General features: G+C 50.7%; 1 protein-coding gene across 2 annotated transcripts in view; it reads left to right on the top strand.

The window, feature by feature from the left end:
- Positions 1-17,448, top strand: part of LOC132835969 (kinetochore-associated protein DSN1 homolog) — a 34,589-nt gene extending 17,141 nt beyond the window's left edge. For both annotated transcript variants that reach the window (XM_060855134.1, XM_060855135.1), the window contains exons 7-12: positions 3,169-3,256; positions 3,990-4,049; positions 7,177-7,248; positions 8,129-8,273; positions 15,049-15,136; positions 15,514-17,448. In XM_060855134.1, the coding sequence (XP_060711117.1) occupies positions 3,169-3,256; positions 3,990-4,049; positions 7,177-7,248; positions 8,129-8,273; positions 15,049-15,136; positions 15,514-15,581 (521 nt within the window). In that variant the 3' untranslated portion in view covers positions 15,582-17,448. The remainder of the gene's footprint in view (positions 1-3,168; positions 3,257-3,989; positions 4,050-7,176; positions 7,249-8,128; positions 8,274-15,048; positions 15,137-15,513) is intronic.
- The last annotated feature ends 276 nt before the right edge of the window (positions 17,449-17,724 follow it).

The following is a 17,724-nucleotide window of genomic DNA, read 5'->3' as shown; positions in this document are numbered from 1 at the left end:
CCCACTTAAACAACCGATCAATATTTCAAATCAGTTGAAGCTGGGTGGAGAAGGGTGGTTAATGTCCACTATTCCACAGTATCTAGACCTCTGATCTGAGTTGTGCTGTACTTTTCCATCCCCACAACAAAATAATTTTCAATAATGCATCCTGTTGGTGGTATAAGAAAGTTTCCCTTCTGTCTCTGCTTTTGCTGAGGTGAACAGTCTGAGTTTAGATTAGATTACTTGCAGTGTGGAAACAGGCTCTTCGGCCCAACAAGTCCACACCGACCCGCCGAAGCACAACCCACCCATACCCTTACATTTACCCCTTACCTAACACTACGGGCAATTTAGCATGGCCAATTCACCTGACCCGCACATCTTTGGACTGTGGGAGGAAACCAGAGCACTCGGAGGAAACCCACGCAGACACGGGGAGAACGTGCAAACTCCGCACAGTCAATCGCCTGAGTCGGGAATTGAACCCGGGTCTCAGGCGCTGTGAGGCAGCAGTGCTAACCACTGTGCCACCGTGCCGCCCACGTGTTATCTGGCTTCAGATGACGGAAAAGAGCTTTTTGGTTTTTCCCTTCCAGAGCAGTGAGCATTGAAGTGTGTGTGATGTTTTCAAATGCACGGCCTTTCCCTTTGAACTTCTCGAACTTCCTTCAGCCTGACAATCCTTTGCACTTCTATCATTCCTTTGTACCTATGGTGACTATGCTTTCAGCTGCTTTGACTCTGAAATTCCCTCCCCAATTATTTCTCTTTTCTCACCTTCATTTAACATGCTGCCTAATACCCAGATGCCTCTTTGATCAAGTGTTTGCTTATCTGCCTAGGTATCTACTTTCTCTGAATTCTTGTTCAATTTTTCTTCGATGTTTAACAGTCTGATTAAGTGCCTTGAGACATTTTGCTTTGTGAGGAGCTGAAATCAAATGTTACAACAAGCTTCTGTCTTTATGAATGGTGTTGAGCAGGGAGTGCAGTAACTTGGCTCATCTTCCACCTCTGTATGATCTGAGGTTCCAAAGCTAAACTGTCTCAGTCTAACTATGTACCTGAACATATGAAGAACTGTATAGAATCGAACAGTGCCTCAGAGTCTAGGTACTGAAGGTGAGCAAAATACAGTTTTGGGAATTGGCTCAATATCCATTTTAATTACCAGCTTTTGCAAATCTGAGGTTTTAACTCTGTACAGACTTATTTAATTCTGCCACAAAGCCTTAAAAAGGTTGCAATGTGAACTGAACTTGACCACAGAGCCAGCACAATTTATAGAATTAATAGTTTTGCCAAACATCTGAAGAAGGAGTCAGATACTCATTAAAATACAAACATTCTGTGACCTTTGTTCACCTGTTTGGCAGCTTTCACAATGAAAGTTAGTTTAGTAGGCTGAGGTGATGGCAGCAACTGCCTGTCCTGATTCCTTGAATCTAATCCTGCATGATGAAGAACCTCTGTGGGCATCTTTATCATTCTGATTCTTTTCAAATCTGAATGTCTGCCTAAATTATTTTTTTGAGAGATTGTCGAGCTTGGTGACTCGAGAGATAAGCTGCTGTTTAGATCTTTATTAGCGTTGCCAGAATAAGCAATGCATTTTCCATGCACTCAGGTGCTCACTGTACTTATGAGTGGTTTATTACGGATTCTACTTAGTCGCTAACTTCCACACTCTCTTCTGAAGACACGAGTGTGCTGTGAGCGTGTGTAGTGAAATAAACATCCTGTTTCTGCCTTGGAGGTGCTGCCATATTCTCTGAAGATGATCAGAAAGATTTGCCTTTACAGAGAGTCTTTCAATATCTGATACCTTTTCACAATGTCTGATACCTTTTCACAACCAATGAAGGCTTTTTCAGTAATAGTTGCTGTGGTGGTGCAAAAAAGTTAACAACTCGTTTGCACTCAGCAAGCTCCACAGCAAAGAGTGCAAATTGATTGACCAGAATCTTGGGAATAACTCCCCTGCCAACCTTTGGAAATCGTGCTATGGGATCATGTATGTCCAATGTCAGTTACCTGCTGCAGCATGCTGTTAACTATGCAGCATCTACACTGGAATGTGCAACAGTGATCATGGAATAGATCATAGAATCCCTACATTGTGGAAACAGGCTCTTCAGCCCAACAAGTCTACACCGAACCTCTGAAGAGTATTCCACCTAAACACATTCCCTTACCCTATTACTCTACATTTACCCATAACTAGCACATCCCTGAACACTATGGGCAATTTAGCGTGGCCAATTCACCCAACCTGCACATCTTTGGATGGATGGATGTGGGAGGAAGCCCACTCAGACACAGGGAGAATGCGCAAACTCCACAGTCGCTCGAGGCTGGAATCGAACCCATGTTCCTGGTGCTGAGAGGCAGCAGTGCTAACTAGGGTTAGCTGTACAGAATCTACAGTGGAACATGTAACAGTGTTAACTGTTTGTTCATGTTCCTCTGATAAACTGGTGCAACTTCTGAAGTTCGAAAACAAAACAAAAATGCAGATACTCTTCAGAGGTTCGGTGTAGACTTGTTGGGCTGAAGAGCCTTTTTCCACAATGTAGGGATTCTATGATCTATTCCACGATCACTGTCGCACATTCCAGTGCAGATGCTGCATAGTTAACAAAAATTCTTAACGATGCCAACATATCAGTTGGATATTTGCTCTCTTCACCCACCCAAGACCATTTTCACTTACTTGCCCTGCCTTTCTTTCTTTTTTTTCTTTTTCTCCTTTCTTTTGCCTTTATCCCACTTGACACTCTGGTTGGAAATGTATAAAACCTGTTCTCAAGCCTTTACCATGGCCTCGCTGAAATCAGCCATTGCACTTACCTTAAATGGCTTCCCATCTGACATTGGACTTTTATCGCTAAGCAGAAGTATTAAACAATAAAGTGAATAGTCTCAGTAATATAATAGTCATTAGTAAGCTCGTTGTGAAGTGGCAGATAATAAATAGCTCACAGCTGCTACATTAAACTGAATTTAAGCACTTTATATATAAGCATTTCCTTGCTTTATCACCATCTAGAGAGTCCATCCAGTAAAATACCCATTCTTTAACTGTATTTCCTAATGATACAGCCAGATTAGGAAGGTATTGTGCAACCTGTTCGATAGCGTGTTGTTTTTCCCTGCTTGATCCTTTATTGTTTGTACCTGCAGCTTCTGATATTTCCAATGATATTAAACGCATTGTTGAGACTATGAAACTAGACGGGACTCTGAGGCAATGCACAGAGAAACCAGACGAGTAAGTGATCGAAGTAAAGAGGCGAGTGTTCAAATATTCGCCACTTCTTTTGGAGAGTTCAAGTTAATAATTCTTGTAGTTTTTGTATGCGATGTAAATTTATGTGGCTTTATATATAATTTCCTTCCTTTGTTTCCCAACTGAGAACTCGTACTGGAAATCTGCACTCAGCTACAGTCTCTGCTTCTTGGTGACCACCTGCTGGGGAGACTCAGCATAGGGAAGTGGAAGGCTGAATGGGGTAATCTGAATGTCAGTCTGCCTGTGCTGCAAGTTTGCTGCATCTCAGCATCATAACTGCGTGTGTAAATCCTACAGCACAAGCCCTCCCCACATTAATAAATACGCAGAGAACTCCAACTGCTTTCACTGTCTGACCCCCAAAGACATGACACCATTGAATGGCATTGGTGTATGTAATTTCCGACAGTGCAATTGCCTCCTTCAACTTGTTCTGACTCCTAAAGCCTAAGTGCATTCAAAGTTAAAAATCACACAATACCAGGAGCGTCACCTGACTATCACCTGATGAAGGAGCAACGCTCTGAAAGCTAGTGTGCTTCCAATTAAACCTGTTGGAATATAACCTGGTGTTGTGTGATTTTTAACTTTGTACACCCCAACACCGGCATCTCCAAATCATAAGTGGATTCAAGAGTGTGATTTCAATAAACTGTGGTGATCATCTGTGGTGTACCTCTGCCAGTCTTTATTTATGGTGTCTATTTTCCAGTGTTCTTCTCAATTCAGAAACGGAGATGCTGATGAAGCAGCTAAAGGATGGCATTTCCAGGTAGCTACCCCATCTTCTCATTTCATATTAAAATTTATTATCACAGAGAATTTAAAATGATCTCTTTGTTTAGTAGTTGTCTTAAAAACTCAGAGTTCTCACTGGTCCATGACTCAGTTTATTCAGAAAGTTGCAGGTTCACTATCTGTTCTGGGAACTAAACAAGCCAGTTCAGGATAGCAGTCTAGCGCAGTTGCCAGGGTGCACTGATTGTGAGAGTTCAGGCTCTCTCCTTTCTCTCAGGTAAATGTAAAATGTCCCATGGTACTTTCAGTGAAGTGCAGTCGATTCATGTCCAACATTCTGGCCAGTATTTATGCTTTGATTAACATCACAGGAACCAATTTTTTTTTCCCTTTATGTCATTCACCACATTCCCCTTCATGCCAAACCGTTTCACACTGACTTTCTTTCAAGACTGGAAAATTGCAGTAACCCCACAGTGAGAACTCTGGTGCCGAGGAGGTAAATCTCAGTGTGGCAGGGGAAGTGATGTGTTTCATTATCATGAGTTTAATCTTCAATGGCTATTTTGGAGCTGAAATCAGATCTCTTGGATTGATCAGTTAGGCCATGGCCATCATATGGAAGAAGTGAGGATGGAAAGGGTCCTTGCAGCTTTTAATGTTCACTCTGAGCTCTGTAGCCACCATTGTCTCAGAGCTTGTGATCCCTGAATCTTAATATACTTAAAAATATTTTCGAAAGAGTTTTGGAATGTCCTGAGAACATTAAAAGCAGAAGATAAATCAGAGTTTTTCCTTTAAACATTCTCTGCATTTTTTTTTCTGAACTGGTGAAATGAGTTTGCAAATCACAGTTCTGTGCAGTGTGCTGCAGCTTCATATACACAGCTTTGCAAGACTAAGCTGGATACCATATCAAAGCAGGACAAGAGAGCTCAAAGTTACTGCCAGATGCAGTGTTGTACCAAGTCATCAGTGCCATTCTGTTCCTACTGGGGGTGCTGTTTGCCTTTAACAAGAAAACAGTTACAGTCCTATTACTCTCACAAACAGTACAAATTTGGACAGTCTGCCAGTAAAATAGCTCCCTAATGTGTGCGATTTTTAGATTCCCTCCAGTGCGGAAACAGGCTGTTCGGTCCAACCAGTCCACACTGATCCTCCGAAGAGTAACCCAACTAGACCCATTTCCCTCTGACCAGCACTAGGGGCAATTTAGCATGGCCAATTCACCTGACCTGCACATCTTTGGACTGTGGGAGGAAACCGGAGCACCCAGAGAAAATCCACACAGACCATGTGCAAACTCCACACAGATGGAATTGAACCTGGGACCCTGGCACTGAGGCAGCAGTGCTAACCAGTGAGTCACCATACCGCACTAAATATTTCTGCATTTTAAGTTCATCCCTCAACTTCAGGCAGCTTGTCTTAACCGTTGGAATGTGGGACCATGAGTGCAGATATTTGTGTACCTAACTCATGAAATTATTCTTCACATAAGGAGAGAAACCAAGCAGGGCACTAAACCCAAGCTTCCAGAACTGAGGATTGACCACAGAGAGAATGGAGGATCGGGAGACAGTTCAGCATCTGGTGCTCTCATAAAGGAAAATGAATTGCAATGAAATCAGAGTCAAGCTGGTCAGATGTGTTAATAATAGCAGTAACTAGATTTACATTGGAAAAATTTGACATTAATATTAAACTTCATAGTGTGTTATAATAGAGGTTTGAGAACTGGCGGTTTGTCTCATAAACATAGAAAATAGGAGCAAGAGTATCAGTTTCGCTGTTTGTTATTATTATGCTTGATCATCCATTTCAATAGCCTGATCCTGCTTTCCCCCAGTCCTTTGATCCCTTTAGCCCAAAATGTTATCCAACTCCTTGAAATTCTGCAATGTTTTGGCTTTGACTGTTTTCTGTGAGAGTACATTCCACGGGTTCATCATTCTCTGGGTGAAGAAATTTCCCCACCTCTCAGTCCGAAATGGTGTAAGCCATATCCCTAGACTGTGACCCTTGATTCTGAACTCTCTGGTAGACGTTGACCTGAGTAGCTTGTCTCAGACTCAGAAGGCTGTATCCCTACTGAACTCCAAACAAAATCCAAAACAAAAGCTGACGCTTGACAGACATAAACCCAGGCATGTGGTTTCCCGTAAATTAAACAGTTACCTCAAGCCATGTTACTTCTAAGAAGTCTATCTTATTAAAAAAAACCCCATTGTGAACCGAATCCTCTCGAACAACATTGATGATGGAGCATCTTCATAACAATAGCTACTTGTGTACAACATTTTATGAACATAACTTGATATTAGTTATTCCAGAATGTGGAAGTTATATATCTGGTTTAACTAATCCTGCAATAATATTTTGTTGAAACAATTTATGTCAAAGGATTGAATCTGGGATCCTAAATTACTGTAATCATTGAGTCTTTCGGAACAGGATGATCTTGGGTGCAACCCTTTATCTAAGTTTGCTGGTCCCAGCTGTGTATTGGGTGCAATATGATTCACCCCTGAGGTAATTTAATTGTAGGTGTTCTGCTGTGCGCTTCTTCCACCAATTGCCTCTTTGATGGGATGTGCACTTGCTGTCAGTAAGGAAGGTCAAATCCCACATTTTGGTGATTGGATGGTCAAACCTGGATTTCCAAATGGGCAGATTTGAGGGAGCATGGTCTCTGACAGTAACTATAAAGCAGACTTGATTGGAAAAATACTTGTGAGAAAATCTTGTTTGACTTAGCAATGGGACTTTGTGATAATGTTACAGGGATGTTCACAAAGTTAAGTACGCTAACATTACATTCCCGTATGGATAAAATAAACCAGTCGGTGACTGCAAGCTAATGTTGCCTCATTGGATGTTGGCCTTTTGTCCTTTCCAGTGGCAGGGAGGAATGTGTAAGGACACATGTATTTCTAGTGTCCATCATGATGGGATATTGGTTAATGAAGGCCAATTGATTATAATAGGACAAGGAATTCACATGGGAGTTGGTGGCATTGAAAAAAAAGCACTAGAATGACCTGCCTTTGAAAGAGCAAGGTAGGATGAACTGTAACATACCCCGTGATGACAGCTGTTCTGGGAAGGAAAATATTAACAATGCCAACTCTCATGCCACGCTGCTGTTTCTGTTGCAGATTAAATGCCGAGTGCAAAGCTTGGGACCAGCTGTTGGAAGTCTATCGCCAAAAAGCAGAACATACAGCTGAGTAAGTTCCTGATTGATTTCTTTCTTGGTCAGTCAGGTTTCCATTGGAACCATCACAATATGAATCTATCTCGCATAAAACCAATGCAAGCTGTACAAGGATTACACGTTCATCCCGACAACAAGACCATATGATTGAGCTGACCTCACCCACCTTCATTTGCTCTCCTTGCTCACTTTTCCATAACACTCTGATGTTCTTTGAATGCAAGCTGGAGTGGTGAACATGAGGGGTGCAACCGTTCAGTTTCACATCTATGATGCTTGGAAGGGGAGATAAGTTAGGAGTTCTACTGCAGTTGCTATCCAGAAAGTGCAAAGTTTTGATATTGCATTTATGTTCTTTTTCCTTCAGTCTAGCAGCCTGATTCTTGCTGTGTCTGAGTTTGTAGTTCGTTTAGGTGAGGGATAATCCAGTACAGAAGCCACTGATTTCATAAAGGGGAGGAAACAATGTTATTTCAATTAGAGTTTTAGTGGTGAAATGCTCAGTTAATTAACAAGTAAAGTGGCTAAGATGTTGGAGCAAATCCATAACAGATACAATGAACGAAGGAATAGAGATTATGAAGAAATCTTGTAAATGCAGTTAAGTAATTTCTCGTGGATTGTCCAAATGCAAGTTTATTACTTGCGCACCAACAATATGATAATCTTTTTTGCAACTGAAATAGTTCTTACAGCCTGGTTCAGTGCAGACCTGGGGTAATCAAGCTAACCCTGTATAGATGTTGCCCCTCTGGCTGTCAGAGGTGGCTCTTCCCTGATATTTTGAACACACTTTCTTTGAGATGGTTTCCAGAATGTATAGTGGAAAAAAATTCCCAACCTCCATCTGGAGAGTTTCTAACTCTCTAATTTTCTAACTTTACTCATTTCAGTGATTTGGAGAAAGCAAAAGTTGCTGGAGGGGCGTTTGAACCAATCACTTTGGAGAATTCTCAGATAAATGTAATCAGGACAAGACCTGACTACCAGAATTTTCTGGATGAGGATGTGTCTATTCTCCAGAATATGGAATGTATAGTGAGTACATGGTACAGAAATTTCGGGAATGGGGACATGCTTTACTGTGGGGTGGTGCAACGTCACATCTTGGTTTGGAAGTCAATTGTAATAGTTTATAGATAATGCATGATCTAAATGGGCAGAAAAGATATCTGACCTTAATGATGAAAGGTGCGTGAGCTATATACACCAATATCGTTTTTTTCAGAGACTTTGGCTTTGAAGTTAATGGCATATGGATATGAGTTTATTTTAATGAAAGGGCTTAAAAATTAATTAGGTCAATCTTTCCAGAGCCATGATTTTAACATTGTGTGTGTCTCTGGTGTGTTAAATAAAGTTTGTTTACCCTATTGGTGGTTACAACTAAAAAGAGAAAGCATTAGGCCATTAACTTCACAGAATCCGAGAAGAGCAGGCTTTTGCTTAAACTTAATTCAAATGCTTTTTAATTCATTTGGAAGGAGACTTGATTGAAGTCAGATGCAAATATAGTCACACCCACAAAAGGAGATTGTTCAGAGCAGTTAAGGAAATAAATTACCTGAGTGAAAGGGTGTAGTTTGTAAAACTTGCAAATCAGGAGTGCTTAGTTAGAAACCAGATCACTAAAAAGCTGAGAAAGTCTAAGCACTCAGTTGAGTGACAATTCTAGTGAGAAGCCTTATCAGCTCACAGAACTGGAACTGAAGAAACAGAAAAAAGGTCTAAGTCAAACTAACAAATGGTGTTGGGGTGTATATGGGATATTGTTTGACCATATTTTTGGACCTTTCAATCTGTGTTATGATGTCTTTTTTTTGAGTGATGCACTTTTTTTTATCGTTTCAAAGCAAAAACCTGTTTCAATGAGAAGCAATCATGTTTTCAAAACATGGTTGCTTCTTGTTGAAGCAGGTTTTTGCTCTTAAACAATGAAAAAAATTGTTGTCATATTCCGCCGTCACCCTCACCCACAAACTCCGCTATCGCACTCACCCCCACACTCCGCCGCCACCCACACGCCCCACACTCCGCCGCCACTCACACCCCCCACACTCCGCAGTCACTCACACGCCCCACACTCCGCCGCCCCACACTCCGCCGCCACCCACATGCCTCACACACCGCCGCCAGCCACACGCCCCACACTCCGCTGCCACCCACACGCCCCCCACACTCCGCTGCCACCCACACGCCCCACACACCGCCGCCACCCACACGCCCCACACTCCGCAGTCACTCACACCCCCCACACTCCGCCGCCACCCACACGCCCCACACTCCGCCGCCACCCACACGCCCCACACTCCGCAGTCACTCACACCCCCCACACAGCGCCGCCACCCACACGCCCCACACAGCGCCGCCACCCACACGCCCCACACTCCGCCGCCACCCACACGCCCCACACTCCGCCGCCACCCACACGCCCCACACTCCGCCGCCACCCACACGCCCCACACTCCGCCGCCACCCACACGCCCCACACTCCGCCGCCACCCACACGCCCCACACACTCCGCCGCCACCCACACCCCCCACACTCCGCCGCCACCCACACCCCCCACACTCCGCCGCCACCCACACCCCCCACACTCCGCCGCCACCCACACCCCCCACACTCCGCCGTCACCCACACGCCCCACACTCCGCCGCCACCCACACCCCCCACACTCCACCGCCACCCACACGCCCCACACTCCGCCGCCACCCACACCCCCCACACACCGCCGCCACCCACACGCCCCACACACTCCGCTGCCACCCACACGCCCCACACACCGCCGCCACCCACACCCCCCACACTCCGCCGCCACCCACACCCCCCACACTCCGCTGCCACCCACACGCCCCACACTCCGCTGCCACCCACACGCCCCACACTCCGCTGCCACCCACACGCCCCACACTCCGCCGCCACCCACACGCCCCCCACACTCCGCCGCCACCCACACGCCCCCCACACTCCGCTGCCACCCCCACGCCCCACACTCCGCAGTCACCCACACGCCCCACACTCCGCTGCCACCCACACGCAGCACACTCCGCTGCCACCCCCACGCCCCACACTCCGCCGCCACCCACACGCCCCACACTCCGCCGCCACCCACACGCCCCACACTCCGCCGCCACCCACACGCCCCACACTCCGCCGCCACCCACACGCCCCACACACTCCGCCGCCACCCACACGCCCCACACTCCGCCGCCACCCACACGCCCCACACTCCGCCGCCACCCACACGCCCCACACTCCGCCGCCACCCACACGCCCCACACTCCGCCGCCACCCACACGCCCCACACTCCGCCGCCACCCACACGCCCCACACTCCGCCGCCACCCACACGCTCCACACTCCGCCGCCACCCACACGCCCCACACTCCGCAGTCACTCACACCCCCCACACTCCGCCGCCACCCACACGCCCCACACTCCGCCGCCACCCACACGCCCCCCACACTCCGCCGCCACCCACACCCCCCACACACCGCCGCCACCCACACGCCCCACACTCCGCCGTCAACCTCACCCCCACACTCCGCCGTCACTCACACGCCCCACACTCCGCCGTCACTCGCACCCCCCACACTCCACCGCCACCCACACGCCCCGCAGTCACCCACACGCCCCACACTCCGCAGTCACTGACGCCCCCCCACACACCGCCGCCACCCACACGCCCCACACTCCACCATCACCCACACGCCCCCCACACTCCGCCGTCAACCTCACCCCCACACTCCACCATCACCCACACCCCCCACACTCCACCGTCACCCACACCCCCCCACACCCTGTCGTCACTCTCACACCCACACTCCGCCATCACCCTCAACCCCACACTCCCCCGTCACACCCATACTCCCCCATCACCCTCACCACCACACTCCCTCGTAACCCACACCCCCACACTCCGCTGCCGCCCTCACACCCCACTCTGTGTAGTCACCCTCACACCCCACACTGCGCCGTCACCCACACTCTGCCGTCACCCATACACCCCCACACTCCGCCGTCACCCATACACCCCCACTCTCCGCCGTCGCCCTCACCCCCACAATCCCCACTCACCCTCAATCCCCAGTCACCCCCACACTCCCCCATCACCCGCCCCACCACACTCCGCTGCCGCCCTCACCCCCACACTCCACCGCCGCTCTCGCCCCCTACTCTGCGCCGTCACCCTCATCCTCCACGCTGCGCCGTAACCCTCACCCCCACACTCCATCACCCACACCCCCGACACTGCGCCATAACCCTCAGCCCCACACTCCGCTGTCACCCACACACCCCCACACTCCGCCTCGCCCTCACCCCCACACTCCGCCTCGCCCTCACCCCCACACTCCGCCGTCGCCCTCACCCCCACACTCTGCCGTCTTCCTCAACCCCACAATTGCCTGTCACCCCATCACCCTCACCATCACACTCCCCCGTAACCCACACCCACACACACTGCCATCGCCCTCACCCCCCCACTCTGCACTGTCGCCGTCACCCCCCACTCTGCGCCGTCGCCCTCACCCCCCACTCTGCGCCGTCGCCCTCACCCTCCCACACTGCGCCGTCGCCCTCACCCCCGACTCTGCGCCGTCGCCCTCATGCCCCGCACACTGCGCCGTTGCTCTCATGCCCCGCACACTGCGCCGTCGCTCTCATGCCCCCCACTCTGCGCCGTCGCCCTCACCCCCCACTCTGCGCCGTCGCCCTCACCCCCCACTCTGCGCCGTCGCCCTCACCCCCCACTCTGCGCCGTCGCCCTCACCCCCCACTCTGCGCCGTCGCCCTCACGCCCCGCACACTGCGCCGTCGCTCTCATGCCCCCCACACTGCGCCGTCGCTCTCATGCCCCCCACACTGTGCCGTCGTCCTCACGCCCCCCACTCTGCGCCGTCGCCCTCACGCCCCCCACACTGCGCTGTCACCCTCACGCCCCCCCACTCTGCGCCGTCAACCTCACCCCCCCACACTCCGCCTTCACCCTCATACGCCCACACTCCCCCGAGACCCCCACATTCCGCTGTCACCCTCAACCCCACACTCCCCCGTAACCCACACCCTCGCACTCCGCCGCCACCCTCACCCCCACACTCTGCCGTCGCACTCGCCCTTTTACTCCGCCGTCACCACACTGTGCTGTCGCCCTCACCCCACACTGTGCTGTCGCCCTCACCCCCACACTGTGCTGTCGCCCTCACCCCCAGACTGTGCTGTCGCCCTCACCCCCAGACTGTGCTGTCGCCCTCACCCCCACACTGTGCTGTCGCCCTCACCCCCAGACTGTGCTGTCGCCCTCACCCCCACACTGTGCTGTCGCCCTCACCCCCAGACTGCGCCGTCACCCATTCCCCCCACATTCCGCCGTCACCCATTCCCCCACACTCCGCCGTCACCCACACTCCGCCGTCACCCATACCCCCACACTCCCCCATCGCCCTCACCCCCACACTGCGCCGTTGCCCTCTCCCACACCCCCACACTCTGCCGTTACCCACACCCCCCCACCCTGCGCCGTCGGCCATGCCCCCCACACCGCGTCGTCGCCCACACACTCTGCCGTCGTCCTCACCCCCACACTCTGCCGTCACCCTCAACCCCACATCCCCCGTCACCCCCACACTCCCCCGTCACTCTCACACCCCACACTGCGTCGTCACTGTCGCCCCCACACTCTGCCGTCACTCGCACCCTCCACACTCCGCCGCCGCCGTAACCCTCAGCCTCCACGCTGCGCCGTAACCCTCACCCCCACACTCTCCCGTCACCCACACCCCAAACACAGCGCCATAACCCTCAGCCCCACACTCCATTGTCACCCACACACCCCCACACTCTGCCGTCGCCGTCACCCACACCCCCAAACTGCACCATAACCCTCACCCCCACACTCCGCCTCGCCCTCACCCACACACTCCACCTCGCCCTCACCCACACACTCCGCCTCGCCCTCACCCACACACTGCACCGTCACCCTCACGCCCCCCCCACTCTGCACCGTCACCCTCACGCCCCCCCCCACTCTGCGCCGTCACCCTCACCCCCCCCAAGCTGCGCCGACACCCACTCCCACTGCACTCCGCCTTCACCCTCATACCCCCACACTCCCCCGAGACCCCCACGTTCTGCCGTCACCCTCAACCCCACACTCCCCCGTAACCCACACCCTCGCACTCTGCCACCACCCTCACCCCCACACTCTGCCGTCGCACTCGCCCTTTTACTCCGGCGTCACCACACTGTGCTGTCGCCCTCACCCCCAGATTGTGCCGTCGCCCTCACCCCCAGACTGCGCTGTCACCCGCTCCCCCCACATTCCGCCATCACCCATTCCCCCCACACTCTGCCGTCACCCACACCCCCCACCCTGCGCCATCGCCCACGCCCCCCACCCCGCGCCGTCGCCCACGCTCCCCACACCGCTGCCCACGCCCCCCACCCTGCGCCGTCGCCCACGCCCCCACCCCACACCGCGCCGTCGCCCAGGCCCCCCACCCCGCGCCGTCGCCCAGGCCCCCCACCCCGCGCCGTCGCCCAGGCCCCCCCACCCCGCGCCGTCGCCCACGCCCCCCACCCCGCGCCGTCGCCCACGCCCCCCACCCCGCGCCGTCGCCCACGCCCCCAACACCGCGCCGTCGCCCACACACTCCGCCATCACCCTCACCCCCACATTCCCCGTCACCCCACACTCCCCGTCACCCCCACATTCCGACGTCCTCACCCCCACACTCTGCCGTCACCCTCAACCCCACACTCCCCCGTCACCCCACACTCCCCTGTCACCCTCACCACCACATTCCCCTGTAACCCATACCCTCGCACTCCGCCGCCGCCCTCACCCCCACACTCCCCCGTCACCCTCACCCCCCACACTGCGCCGTCACCGTCGCCCCCACTCTCTGCCGTCACCCACACCCTCCACACTCCGCCACCGCCCTCACCCCCCACACTGCGCCGTAACCCTCAGCCCCACACTGCGCCATAACCCTCACCCCCACACTCCGCCGTCGCTCACAACCTCGCACTCCGCCGTCCCCCACACTCCGCCACCGCCCTCACCCCCACACTCTGCCGCCGTCACCCTTGCCCCCAGACTGCGCCGCCGCCCTCACCCCGACATTCCGCCGTCACCCACACTCCGCCGTCACCCGCAACCCCACACTCCCCCATAACCCTCACCCCCCACACTTCGCCGTCACCCTCACCCCCCACGCTGCACCGTCACCCTCACCCCCCACACTGCGCCGTAACCCTCACCCCCCACACTGCGCCGTAACCCTCACCCCCCACACTCTGCCGTCGCCCTCACCCCCACACTCCACTGTCACCCTCACCCCCCACGCTGCACCGTCATCCTCACCCCCCACACTGCGCCGTCGCTCTCGCCCTTTTACTCCATTGTCACCCTCACTCCCACACTGTGCTGTCACCCTCACCCCCACGCACCCCTGTCATTCTTACACCCACCCACATGCATGCTTGCACATTAATTCCCATTGTTTACACTGCGTCTGTTTCGACGTTATACTGAACTGGGAATTAGCTCGGAGTCAGACTTTTATGAGCCACGTTGATCTTGCCACTGAGTCCAGCAGATTGTGCTTGGGCCGACTGGTCATCTGTGAATCCTTTACTTCTCCATGTATAAAATAAGCAGCCAGTGGTTTATATTGGTTGCTGCTGGACTAAGCTGTCGAGTATGTGATTTAAAAGCCACGGTGTAATTGCACTCTGCGTGATGTTGGAAATGGTTGTTTTTTATGAATTGAGTGATGTTCCATGATGTGGAGCTCATTTGTGATCTCTTGTAGATGGACCAGCTGCAACTAACCATGAACTTGATTACTCGAGCCAAACAGGAATGGGATTCCTATCTGAAAAATATATCCGAAGAACTGGGTGCGTTTCTTCACTTTGTGTCCTGCCCACAGTTAGGCCTCCATGTTAATTCTGAACCCTCCCCCGAAGCACAGCAGGCTTCTGCCACTCAACAGGATTCCTTTCGTCAGACAGGACTTCGGTTGAGGAAGCAAAATCTTTCAGGCTCTTCTAAGCATCTCTCATTCTGCTGCAGAACAGCATTGAGCGGTGGAATCACCTGCTGTTTGAGATTTGACTGAAATGATATTCAGCTGAAATCATCACAGACTGTCTGAGGTTTTCAATACATCGTAAATATTAGGATTAATAGCTGTAACATGAATGCTGAGATTGATTGGTCATTGATTTTAGAACATTTCTCCTGTTTTTCTAACTGAGTTTTTCTTTCTCTGCAGCATCCAGAACATTCAAAGGACTGGAAGAATGTCCGGTACAGAAATTCCTAACAGCTACCAAGGAGTAGTGAAGAGAACTGAGGTGACTGTTATTGGGTTGAGAGGAGGTCTTCTCATTGGAGTTTTGATGCCTGTGGCAGTGACCTGCAAGACACTGTACTCACCTGGACTCTGCTCAGGATCTCACCTGAGATTTTACCACTCTCTGCACCTTGTGCTGGCATTAGAGGCTAGTCATATGTTCTACTCCTCATCCCCCAGTTTCGAGTTCAGCAGTGAAAGGCAGCTCTCGCCCAGTCCAGTTTGTAGTTTTACAGATCCTAAGCAGGTGGTGAGTGATTTCAGAGGCATCAGGGCAGCTCTAGTGGTGTGGCTGTACAGGGATATCAGGTCCTTGCTCACCTATGAAATCTCTGGTAGATTATCCTGCTGAGGCTTGCTGACTAGGCTTCTGTTGAGAATGGTCATTTGGGAACAAAACGTGAAAGAGCTGTGGGAGCTTTTGACACAGAGCATCAATGTATTTGTGGCAGCAGGAGGTCAGAAAGAGACTGGATTGATGTGATGTGGTTAAATGAGTTGAAATCTGAGGGAAAGCCTGCCTCCAGTGGCAATGTATATGGGTTTTGGTAATCAAATTCCATGGCAGCTGCTACCATTTTGAAGTGATGTGGCCCAATGATCTTGTGAAAACCCACAGCATCCTTTTGCAGAACTGGAAATGAATGGTTTTGCAAATGAATGGAAAAAACTTGTGAGCACCCTTAGTCCCACAGGTCTCACTCCAGGAGAGAGTGCATGTAGATAGTTGGAGTCTTTCGTCTCAGGTTTTTATGCAGTGTAAATTTTGGATTAATAGCTGTAACATAAATGCTGAGATTGTTTGGTCTTAACATTTCTCCTGTTTTTCTAGCTGAGTTTTTCTTTCTCTGCAGCATCCAGAACATTCAAAGGACTGGAAGAATTGTCCAGTACAGAAATTCCTAACATCTACTAAGGAGTAGTGAAGAGAACTGAGGTGACTGTTATTGGGTTGAGAGATCTTCTCATTGGAGACCTGTTGGTGTCCTGTTATGAAGGTGGCTGTAGTGATGGATCTAATTTAGCTGAGAACACGTGGTTTGCCTGAATCTCAGCTAAACTCAAAACTGAACAGGAGTAGAAACTGTAATCCCCTCTACTTAACTTTCAATTTTAATTCTGCAGAATTATGGAATTACATTTTAACATCAGTATTATGCTATGTGTTGTGCTTGTTATTTACAATAACAAATTTGAACCATTTCTGGAAGGTAATTTTCATTGCTTGTGTAATAATTTTCATTGTTAAATAATGAATGTTTTCTGAGCACTAAGTGATCAGGAGAGTTTGCTTTGAGTGTTAAAAATAGTTACAATTTCAGAATAAATCTGACATCAGTTGCTGGATTTTCTTTGATGAGAAACATAGGAGGATTCCACATCCACATGGTCCTTCGGAACCTGGTTTGCTCACCTGATGTGAAAATCAATATGCACATTATAGAAATGAAACGACAAGATACTTGCCCGAGAATTCTCACTTGTGTTACATAGAACATAGAAGGATACAGCGCAGTACAGGCCCTTCGGCCCTCGATGTTGCGCCGACCGAATCCTACCTAACCTATACTAGCCCAATAACTTCCAAATGCCTATCCAATGCCCGCTTAAATGACCATAAAGAAGGAGAGTTCACCACTGATACGGGCAGGGCATTCCATGAACTCACAACCTGCTGTGTGAAGAATCTACCCCTAACATCTGTCCTATACCTACCACCCCTTAATTTAAAGCTATGTCCCCTAGTAACCCCTGACTCCATTAGCGGTAAAAGGTTCTTAGTATCTACCCTATCTAAACCCCTAATCATCTTATACACTTCTATCAGATCTCCCCTAAACCTTCTCTTCTCCAATGAGAACAGCCCCAAGTGCCTCAGCCTTTCCTCATAAGATTTTCCTACCATTCCAGGCAACATCCTGGTAAACCTCCTCTGCACTCGTTCTAAAGCTTCCACATCCTTCCTATAGTATGGCGACCAAAACTGCACACAATACTCCAGATGAGGCCGCACCAGAGTCTTATACAACTGCAACATGACCTCAGGACTCCGGAACTCAATTCCTCTGCCAATAAAGCCCAGTACACCATATGCCTTCCTCACAGCACTATTTACCTGGGTGGCAACTT

The sequence above is a fragment of the Hemiscyllium ocellatum genome, chromosome 45, assembly GCF_020745735.1.
Source record: "Hemiscyllium ocellatum isolate sHemOce1 chromosome 45, sHemOce1.pat.X.cur, whole genome shotgun sequence".
NCBI lineage: Eukaryota > Metazoa > Chordata > Chondrichthyes > Orectolobiformes > Hemiscylliidae > Hemiscyllium > Hemiscyllium ocellatum.
This window is presented reverse-complemented; position numbering and strand designations above follow the sequence as displayed.